The sequence below is a fragment of the Microcebus murinus genome, chromosome 10 (genome assembly GCF_040939455.1).
Source record: "Microcebus murinus isolate Inina chromosome 10, M.murinus_Inina_mat1.0, whole genome shotgun sequence".
In the NCBI taxonomy this organism is placed as follows: domain Eukaryota; kingdom Metazoa; phylum Chordata; class Mammalia; order Primates; family Cheirogaleidae; genus Microcebus; species Microcebus murinus.
Window position 1 is genome coordinate 50,185,330 of NC_134113.1, and position 11,773 is coordinate 50,197,102.

The 11,773-nt window shown below is 37.8% G+C and overlaps 1 protein-coding gene across 3 annotated transcripts in view; it reads left to right on the top strand.

The window, feature by feature from the left end:
• Positions 1-1,985, top strand: part of TMEM117 (transmembrane protein 117) — a 464,361-nt gene extending 462,376 nt beyond the window's left edge. For all 3 annotated transcript variants that reach the window (XM_012746795.2, XM_012746727.2, XM_012747174.2), the window contains one exon: positions 247-1,985. In XM_012746795.2, the coding sequence (XP_012602249.1) occupies positions 247-893 (647 nt within the window). In that variant the 3' untranslated portion in view covers positions 894-1,985. The remainder of the gene's footprint in view (positions 1-246) is intronic.
• Positions 1,986-11,773: the final 9,788 nt, after the last annotated feature.

Sequence of the window (11,773 nt, forward strand, 5' to 3'; positions counted from 1 at the left end):
GTATAAATACCATAAATTACTGGCTTGGGGACCTATAGTTGTGTTTTCATATGCCTAGAATCCATTTAGTAAATTCCATTTTCTAATTCACTTAATGGATGCATAGCACTCTCAAAAAATTAATTGTTAACAGGTCTAAAACATTAACAATTTATACTATTATGCCATTATCTTAATTTTATTGAAGAAAACCCTATTGCAATTTTATGGCTCTTTGATTAATGCAGTATTTCTTTTTTAATGCAGGCAAATGGTTTAACTATGGAATTATCTTTCTTGTCTTGATTTTGGATCTCAATATGTGGAAGAACCAAATATTTTATAAACCTCACGAATATGGACAGTATATTGGCCCAGGACAGAAGATATACACAGTGAAAGACTCAGAAAGTTTAAAGGATTTGAACAGAACCAAGCTCTCCTGGGAATGGAGGTCCAATCACACTAACCCTCGGACTAATAAAACATATGTGGAGGGAGACATGTTCTTACACAGCAGGTTCATAGGGGCTAGCCTTGATGTCAAGTGCCTGGCTTTTGTTCCAAGTCTTTTAGCCTTTGTGTGGTTTGGATTCTTCATTTGGTTCTTTGGACGGTTTTTGAAAAATGAGCAAGGCATGGAGAATCAAGACAAAACTTACACTCGCATGAAAAGAAAATCCCCATCAGAACACAGCAAAGACATGGGAATCACTCGAGAAAACACCCAGGCCTCAGTGGAAGACCCCTTGAATGACCCCCCTTTGGTTTGCATCAGGTCTGACTTCAACGAGATCGTCTACAAGTCTTCCCACCTAACCTCAGAAAATTTGAGCTCGCACTTGAATGAATCTACCAGTACAACAGAAGCTGATCAAGACCCGACGATTTCTAAAAGTACACCTACGAACTAGACTCACTGACTTGGACAGAGCACAAAAAGCAACTTTGAGTGTAACTTTAGTCTTTCCTTTTGTAAATGTAAGGTTTACGTAGTGTTAGGTAAAGAAATACAAACAATGCCACAACGGTGCTCAACATGCTTTTTCTAGGACTCATTGTTTTCTATTTGTATTATTATACACGTGCCTACTGTATATTTTACAATCCTCTAGAGATTGCTTTCCACAATTGCACAAGCTATTTATTTACTGACTTTACAGCATAGTAGATAAGCTGATTATTCATGTATTTGATGTTCAACCATAGTGGTGCCTTGAGACATTAAACTTTTTAACTGTACCAGAAATGAAGTGTGGAACAGTTCTCTAACCTATTTCCCATGGTTTGTTTTTTTTTTTTTTCTTTTTGGTATACAATTATTTTGATGTACACCTGATGTCTAAGCAGGAAACAGATATAGCTAAGACCTGACTCAGGATCTCTTGGTTTCTTATTCAGCAGCAGAGTTGGTGACTTTGACAGCTGGACTGCAGAAAAACATGGTGATTGCCTTTTAATATTTATTGGCTGTCTTCCAAATACAGATACAGATGCAAAATTCAGTGATAAAAGAACTATAACCCAACATGGGTCACTACCCATGAAATGTGACTTTCTCCAACCAGTAATTGCAATTAGGTGATAATACCTAATTATGTTTTCCTAATTAAGGATAAATTGCTACTTGATTAAAAATCCTACCCTTCACCTTTGGGAACAAAGGTTAAGAGGCACAGTTGGGTGAACTCTCAAATTTATTGGCATTTACACAAAGCCCTAGACAACCGAGGAACTGAAGTTTAATCATGTGAGAGTTGCACAGCCCACCATCTACAATATTTGTACATCTTTCTGCAAATATGGCTCTGGAAAGTGAAAATTGAAAAACATATGCCAAGCCTGAGCAAGGGAACTCCTCTAAAAATCATGCAGCAGAATCTTGTCAGGTAGAAAAAGGTGTGCATGAAAGAATCTGTTTAGTGTCTTGTTTTGTGTGTGTATGTGTGTGTATTTTTGTTTTTTTAAGAACTAAATATTATACATAAATAAATAAGAATTCTACATCAGTAATTATGTGATGTAGCTTTTGTTTAGGGGATTCAATTGCATCTTAGCATAATAAGAGTCCATTTAAATGGGGTTTTTAAAGCTTGATGCCAGGCAAGTTAAAAAATGGAATACTACCAACTTACTGTTAATTTTGTTCCATAAATTATGGTTACGTTTCTTGAGGGAATGAGGGGAGATCACTTTTAAGGCAAAATTACTTTCCTGTCACATACTGACATAGCTGCATTTTGTCTTTATGATTTTTTTAAATCTCTCTTGTTTTGATCTATCTGCTTTTAAGCTTGCAGCATAGCATGCATAATAGAACTATGCATTTATCTGTCACTTGAGAGCCAGCTTTAATAAACATCTTTCTACAATTGTTTACTAAGCAGCTGGAACCATGCCCCTGCTGTTTCTTTTGCCTTTAATAGCCATGCTACTAGAATCATAAACATCTCTGACACTAAAATGCAGAGATCAAGCTCACTACAGTAACCATTGACCATACTACCTGAAGAAACTTACCATGTCATCCCCGACATGCAGCAATGTTGGTCCTTACTAAATTTTCAAACCCTCAGACATTCAACTTTCAGCTCTAGGACAAGGAACTAATATTACCTGGCACCATATTTTTATTTATCCTGAAACTTATTATCTTGTAGAATGAAAAAAGAAGCTGATTAGAAAGTAGGTGTTTATTATTAGTATGAATTCCTTATAAAATATTATTTGAGAATTTTTGTGTGGGTATTAAAGGAAAGATATTTTAATGAGAGAATCTAACTAGCCGAAGTAAGGAAAAAATAACAAACCTAGGGCACCATGCTTATGTGTTTTTAAGGATTAACTAGAGAAACTGACTATCAACTAATATGTATTTAGTTTCCATAAAATTAGTACCAAATAGAATAATTTCCAGAGATTACATTTTAACAGTCAAATAAGATTTCAGCCTTCTACAGGCTTCTACTATTCAATTTTATATTGACTTTTTAAATCTACATTTGGATCTTGTTTCTTCTTTTGCTACCTCTTTTGGATATTGCATTCATACCAAGTAAAGATACTGAAAAAAAATAAAATCAAAGTCAAAATCAAACCCATTCATGTTTAGTCTTGGATCCAGAGCCATATACCAATAGACTATGACTATGACTCTACAGAGCTTTTGAATACCAAATCTTCTGGAGTACTAAAAGCAGAAAAAAAAACACAAAACATGTGTAAGAAAAATTGAAGCATTAGAAAAAGGATTAAAAATCACTAACCACATATTCTAAAGAAAGCTTAACAAATGTGATGTCTTAATTGCAGTGATGCTTAAAGACTATAAATAATTATATTTCTACTGTTCAGTAATTACAGTATTTTCTTCCATGCAGTGAAGACTTTGTACTAATTTGACACGCTTTTAGTATCCTACATTTACAGAGTACTTCATTAGTACTTTAAATAGAAAATTAAATAAACACTATGAATTTATGCCTGATAATATACACATAGACATAAATCTCATCACCACATGCCCATTTGTATTATATAATCATAAGTACCCCATTTTCTCCCCATGGTGACTACCTATCATGTCACCTTATCTTTTAGCACATCTAACATCAACATTAACAATGTTAAGTATTATTTCTTCTCCATTTGCCCTAAGACTCAATCAGGCACAAAAATCTTTTATTTTTATAGCATCAGATTTTGAAACAAGTAGTATCTAAAAGCAGACATTTCGACTTACATATTGATTGACAGTACAGTGCAAAAAAGTCCAGTTAGACACTTAGCTTTGAAAGTGGGGGTCAATATATCCCATCTCACCACTGTGTTCCATAAGCAATTCTGTTACATTAGTTGGTCACCAACAAAATGCAATATAAAACATGAGAAATGTATTGCTAGTAAATCACTTTTAGCTGTCCCTATAACTGATAGCTCATGATGACAACTGGATTTTCTGACATTCATCCAAGACCTTGGTACCTCACTATTGCTTATCATTTATCTGTCCTCACTCTGAACTGATCTCTATTTTAAATTTAAACTCTTGGTTATGCAACCACAACCTGGGTATTGTGCTTATATTGGCTTTTCCCTCTGAGCCTGTGACCTGGCTCACTACTCTATCTGGCCCGATTTCCTCTAGCTTTGTCTCACAGAACCCAACTCTGACCTATTGGCCAGCCCTACATTTAAGAGTGCAAGAACAACTCAATTAGTTCTGCGGCAGATAAACTGGCACTTTCTCATTTATCCCTATGTAGACTTTTAAACATGCTTGTGTGCTTAGGGTTGTAATTAATGAGAACCAATATATAAAAGAGAATCAAGCTCATAAATGTTTGGCTTACTACCGTTTAGACTGGACTAGAACCATATTATCATTTGAACAGCCAGATAAATTCAGATGTAGTATTTGTAATTCACAAGTCACTCTTGTTGAAGATAACTAGAAAAAGAAGTGGATATTTATAATAAAAAGAGAAAGCCAGATGGTGGCGAACAAGTGGAGTTACTATGATGAGATCTTAGAGATAAAAATGGCAAATTTGTTATAAATAGGCCATAAAACTGCAGCGAGGGAATCGAGGCCCCTGTAAAGGGAACTTCAACATAAAGTTCTCATGAGTCCCCCCACTCTGTGTGTTAGTTAGGGGACTCAAAAAGACATGTTCCCCATAGTGGAGGGTATGACATGAGAGGTTGGTTGGTTGGTTTCTTAAACATTCTAAGGTCAACCAGCCTGAGCAAGAGTGAGACCCCATCTCTACCAAAAATAGAAGGAAGTTAATTGGCCAACTAACAATATATAGAAAAAATTAGCCGGGCATGGTGGCGCATGCCTGTAGTCTCAGCTACTCAGGAGACTGAGGCAGAAGGATCGCTTGAACACAGGAGTTTGAAGTTGCTGTGAGCTAGGCTGACGCCATGGCACTCTAGCCTGGGTAACAGAGTGAGCCTCTGTCTCAAAAAAAAAAACATTCTAAGGTCAAAGTTACTTTCTGTCTGCCACAAGAAGTAGAGCAAGACATGGGAGAGGAGAAATGGTTCCTGTGAAACCAACTACAGGGGTAGGGGTGTGAGAAGTGGACAACATGAGAAGAGAAAGACAAAAATCAACACAATTCAGAGAGACTTGCTGGAAGAACAGCAAGTCTGTGTTGTAAACACATTATCAGCTTATTAATGCTGACATCTTGTAAACAAAAATATCTTGCAAGTGCTTTGTGATCGAGATTCTGAACAATTTTAGTGAGAAGCAAAATTGAAAACTACTATTACTAATTTGGTATGGGTAATATAGCCCTGATGATATTGTAATTTAGTATGAGGTATCAATTATTTTACTTCAGTGAGTATAAAATACTTGTATTTCATAGGTTTATTTCTTACCTCTATCCTCCAACATGATTTTTCATAGGTCTTAGTTCCTTAACACCAAATACTACATAATTGAGAAGGACTGCTATAATTTATAATTGAGAATTACAATAACAAAACCAATTTATAGATGCTCCTTTCTCTCATAAGTTTTTTCACTCCATCCAGATTTTGCTCAATCCTCATATTAATACTACTACCTTTTTGAGTATTTCCTATGTAGAAATAAATTAATCCCGTTTAATACTCACATTAACTATTGAAGGTAAGCATAGTTAACACATTAACTGCCATGTGAGTTGTAGTTAACTCACACTAGTTTTGAGCCCAGGGCCTTGTGAAGCACATGTAACACAAGTTTCTTCACTTTGGGAGCCACAAGAACTATTTTTAAAGTTGCATATAATTTACACACAGAAAACAATAAAAAATAACTTTTTTATTAAATTAGAGAGGATCGTTTTGTTTTCAAAATTTTTATTTTGTTTTCCTAATACAACATTGTGGTCCCAAGGAAAAAAAAAATTTTTCTAATGTGGCAGTCAATGTGTTCATTTAACTATACTCTGTGTTCACTATACATAACCCAAACACCTCCTGTTAGGCTCCACCTCCAACATTGGGGATCAAATTTCAACATAAAGTTTGGAGGGGTCAAATATCCAAACCATAACACTAACCAAGGAAGAGTTAAGATTTGAATCCAGGTTTGTCTGACACCCAAATCTTCTAATTTTTCATTATAATCATTCATAAACATCTATCTAAACTAGAATATCTATGTCAAACAGGACCTTTGGTAAGGATAACCCAGGAAACAGTTGAAAACCATAAGGTGCTTGACTTCTAGCAAGTCTTATCTCTCAAAAACCTAAGTTAAATATTAATTTCTAACAGCTGTCTGGATGCAATTTACAAGTTAAAGCATATGATTCAAACAGATAAGGTCGAATTAAATGGCAAATGCAGTCGGTTCATCGCCAGGTGTTTTGATTTAAGCTATATTTACAAAACCACAACACAGGTTTGTCCCAATACAATATCTAGCATTAGAATTGGTTTCTTTTATGATTTCGCTTTCCTTGGCTGGAACGCTGCATGTTTTGAACACACCTCTAGGAAAATGTCAAAGGTAGAATATTCAAACAAGAACAGAAATGATTAGCTGATGGCCAGTGCTAGGAAGCATAATTTGGATATGGGCTCTAGAAACAATGTTTTGAAGTGTCAATCAAAAATTTATTGTTTTAAAAAATCCTTATCAAGGTGTCAAGCTCTGGCTGTGATGATGTGTCCCTTGAACATGATGAGCTTTATTCTCAACCCCCGAATGGGGATATATCACAGGGTTTTGAAGAAGACCAAATAAGACTGTGTATGTGAAGGCATTCAGTGAGCTGCAGCCAGCCATGCAGCTGTGACTGTCACAGGTGCAAGATTCAGTCCCCTCCAGCACCCAGCTTTCAACAGAGCCTGCTTGCCTTGCTCCAAGTTAATGCTGCCATTGGACATAGGCCGTTTGCTCCCAATTTTCTCTGTTGTTTTGAACTCTACAAGCGGCAATGTAATCCCTTTTCACTTTTAACAGACGTTCAGATCCCCTAGTTTAAAGTAAGTGGCTATATTGTCTGAAATCAATGGTTATAATCCCTTGGAGCTGCTGGGCCAAACTTATTCCTCAAGGATTCTGAGGCTCTAGAGTTCTAAATTATTTCCTTCCTTTCATGATTGCTTTACTAGCTTCTCTTATCAGGATGTTCTCATCTTGTCAGTAATCCACCACCTTTCATAAATCCCGAAGAGAAAGTGCTTGTGTCTTCAGCATTTAAAGACAGTCGACACATACACCTGAGCCCTTGTATTTTAGGATCTTCCTGGCTGTATTTGGATGCAGTCACAGTAGCCACTTGTGAATCAGAGTGTTGCTCCAGCCTTGCCTTTTAGAAAGAGCTCACCTCAGTATTCCGTGGAATCAAGGCAACACTTTAACCGAGCCACAGTGCTTTATAGAATAACATCTTAAAGCAGTATCATGGTTTTCCATTCACCTTGTAAACTCATTTTCTTTGAATACATCTTTTAACCTAAATAGTCCAATTGATTTCAACCTAATTGCGCTAGAAAAGATCTGCATTTAAAACCAGTTACCCTTTACTGAAATAAAATACGTAAGATGAGAGGAAGACCACATCAGGCCACATCAGGGAAGACAGCTCCAACAATTACTATTCATATTTGATAACCATGAAGTTACTTTTGAATAAATTATAATGTTTCTGAGTTTGAGGTGCAACATTTAGAGCACCAAATATGCTAGACAACTGAGAGGCTCTGTCATTTGGATATCCAGGTGATCACTAAAATGAACAGATTTTATTTACTTTGTAAATAGTAATTAGTAATTAGTCCAGTGTCCTACTCTCCATTATAAACACTGTCACAAAGAGATCTCATCGTCTCTTCCTAGCTGGTCTGCATTGGTCTTCCTGACTCTCGCCTTTTCTAGGGCTATCCATTCTCCACATTTCTATCGGAACAATCTAAAGTATAAATTTGATCATATCACTTCACTCTTTCAGTGGCCAGTTATTGCCCAGCAGTGGTTTCCAATAGTATCATGTATAATTCCAAAACTCCTGTGGCTTAACACAATGAAAATCCATTTCTTGATCACAATTCAGTTGAACTGGGTGTTTACTAGGTGGCCTTCCATACAGTGACTCAGGGATTCAAACACATTCCAAGAAGTGATTCTTTGACTGTATAGGGTGTTAGTGTCTTCTGTATGTCCAGCTGGCTGGTGAGGAAAGAGCAGAAGATTCTGTAAGAAGTTTCAGGAACAGAGATGGAGGTGGCATGTATCACTTATTGCTTTCCATTGGCCAGAATTCAGTTACAGGTTCTTCCTACCTGCAAGGGATGCTAAGAAATGCTGTTCAACTCTGTGCCCACAAAGTACAGGGAACAAGTTTGGAGAATTTCTGGTCAAAGGAGCATTTTACAAAATATATCCAGCCATGTCTCACACCTGGAAGTTCCAATTCAGTGAGTCTGGGATGAAACTGAAAATAAGCTGAGTTTTAAAATGCCATAGGTGCTTCTCTTACAAATGTCAATTTGAGAATCACTTATAAAAGGCAGATTCCTGTGTGGCACTCAAGACTATGCCCTCTTCTCTGGTTTTATCTCCCCCATCCAATCAGTTCTAATCATCCAGCCAGGTTCAACTACTGACAGGTGTCTTGTTGGGCCACTGTGCCACTCCTCCCTCAACTCTGCTTTTGTAGAGTTTTGCCTTTCCCAACATGACCTACAGGATCACCTCAAGTGTCTTGTCTTATTAAGTCTTTCTTCACCTTTCAAAGTAAAAAGACTGCCCTTCCTTGTGTTCCTATATGACTTATCTTCAGGTATTATAGTATGTTTAGCATTTTCTTCTACTATATGTTTACATGTCTGTATCTCCAATTAGGTTATAAACTCTCTGATCCTGCCTATAATGATGGCCTGGGGAACGGGAGAGGAATTATACATTAATTATTTTTTATCATAGTTTCTGACTCAATAAAATTTGAATGGACAACAATATAATAAGTGAAATAATGTAGTTAGAATTGACTCATTTATATAGCATAATATTCTCAAATTCTCTGATCCTCTCCATGATAGATGTTGTAAGGAAATGGACTCTGCCAGTCAAATCCTTTCAGTTAAGAGGGAACCAGGATCATTTCTTACATTTGATATGGGGAAATGAGGGGTAAGGTTAGTGAATAAAAAATACAATTAAAAGGGAATATTACAGATGAGCCAGAAGAATGTGTACAAACCTCTTTATCAAGTAAGGGAGGTTTACGGCAGGTACTGAGAGAGCCAAACCAGGACAAAGCATGAAAGACAGTTGGAACAAAGAGCAGCCAGTCTGAGGGGCAGCAGGAAGTCCTCTGGTCCAATGTCTGAGACAAGGTGCTATATCCTCACCTGACTCTCCAGTAACTTCTACAACAGGTTTGCATGGGTGAGTTGACTGTGATTGATTGGGCAGGCAATTGTGATGACTCACTGTGTGTCCCGAGATTCCAGTCGTTTAGGAGAAAGAAAATATGCATCTCCATTCTACCTAATTTTGTCAATAGTTCAAAGCTCTGACTGCAGACCAAAAACACTTGGCGAGCCCACAGGCAGGATTGAACAGAGTGAAGGGGAGATGATGGAACAGGTTTGCAGGCTTTTACACATTAGTCCCTGAAAGCCAAAACTGGAAAATAAACACAAGTCAGAAACTCTAAAACTCAAATGAACTGTGATTATAGCTGTACTCTTATAACTGATCTCTCAGAATTCCTTAGAAGCTTATTTACATGTTGAAAACATCAATTATTCCTCCCATTTGAAATACGTGGTTCTTGTAATCAATTGCATTGAGTCAATGTTTAGAATTATTCATGAAAGAGTTATATTTTAATGGCATTTAATGAGAACCAGCAGCAGCATCCATTAATTTGATTAGCTTTGTATGGGCTGGAAGAGAAACCTGGCACACAGCCCTGAGTGAATCAATAGTGTGGGTCTAAGTGTGAGTATCCATCCAAGCTGGCCTTGCCAGCCTGGGTCCGTCGCAGAGTGACAACAGTAGGGGAGAGCAAAACATTAGAGAAGACGCGTCTCATGTCTTCTTTCTGTCTCCTTGCATTTTATCATCAGTCACCTCTGACCTCAAGGCAGTGAATGTAGCTGTTTTTCCAATCCACCCCAGCCCAGCCCCACTCCCTGTTGTCCTTTCTAAAGGACACAACAGAGTTTTTCTTTTTGAAACCCAAGGACTTAAATATGTGTCAAAACCCAAGCCTAGAAAACAAAGTAATAAATCTGAACATTAAGGGAAACAAGGGCCAGAGCCAAGGGCCTAATTTCCCTACAGGCTTCATCCATTTTAAAGGGTCAAGGAGTGGCTGCCCAGGAAGGCAGAAAAAAACTCTTTGTTGAAGGAATCCAGTGTGGGGGGAGGTAGGGCAGGTGATCGTGCTGAAGCTGTCAGGATGCTGTCATCGGTCCAGAGAAATCTGTCCAGTTTGGAGCAGGAAGCATTCATGGGAGAGACCAAAGGAGAGGAGCAAGGACGGCCCGAGCTGGGGGATTGACCAGTTTGCATCTTGTGACCAACCACTCACCTGGCTTCCCATCAAATGTCAGCTTCTGGGCAGGATACCAGTGGACCTGGACTGCAGACAAGAGACCAAGCTGCATTTTAGTCCTACCCACCAGACGCACCATACGGGGGAAAGTAACACCTCGGTGCCCAGCCCAGCCACAAACAGGAGGCGCTGGCTCCTGAGAACAGACCTCACTGCTGGGGGTGGGGCTCGTGGGACACTGTGGGACTCTGGTGGGAGTCACTCAGCCACCCAACAAAACTAAATCCATGGACATAAGGATGTTGCTGTGCAAAAAAACAACCTAAATCATGTCAAAGAAGAATGCTTTGCTAAGGCAGGAAAGCATTTATAACAGGCCACCTTCATGAAAAGAAAGAGTAATAGGTAGCACTTCTTATAATTAAATGGCTATTTGTATGATCGTGTTTAAAGTATATCTTTCCCTCTAGTTCTCTGTTAGCCTGGCTCCTATATATCTAGTGCCTCTCTCTGAATATACAATAAATATTCGAGGTGATAGATATGTTAATTAACTTGATTTAATTTTTCCACCTTGTATTTACAATTCACAGCATCTCTTTGTACCTCGTAAATATATACAACTATAAATTTTCAATTTATGATAAAAATGTTAAAAATAAATAAATAAAAGGATCTGTGGAGATGGCAGCGGTGAGCAGGGATCGGATCATACTCAGGCCTCGTTGTCCATGTTGAGGATTTTGTGTTTTCTCCTGAGGATAGGGGAAACTACTACAGATTTTTAAGCAGAAAATGGTATCACTAGATACAGTATATTTTACAAATTGCTCTAACAAAGAAAGGATATCAAGACCCCATCGATGCAATTAAATAATTAAATCAATTTTGGCTTGACTTTGGGGTCTTCAGGTCCCCTCTCCACAAGGGGACCAAATTACTCCCCACCTGCTCTGTGAGGACGGCACCAAGCTGGCTCCAGGGAGCCGTATTTACTGTGTCCATGGTAGGCAGCAGGGAAACGGTGGCAGATGTGGGTTGGACAACCCAGATGAAGGACCCCAGAAGAGGCTCTTATAATTCAGGTCTTTATAAGGATGAAAAGGATGACCTGAAAAGATGTCAAGTCATATAATTAAGTGAAATATACATTGTTCTTCAAAAAGTTAACCATAACCTAGAGAGAGAGAAATAAAGAGGCAGTTATATCTAGGTTTATAAATACAGACAATATACAAAAATAGAAAGGTAATCATAGTGTCTCATTCTAGCTATGG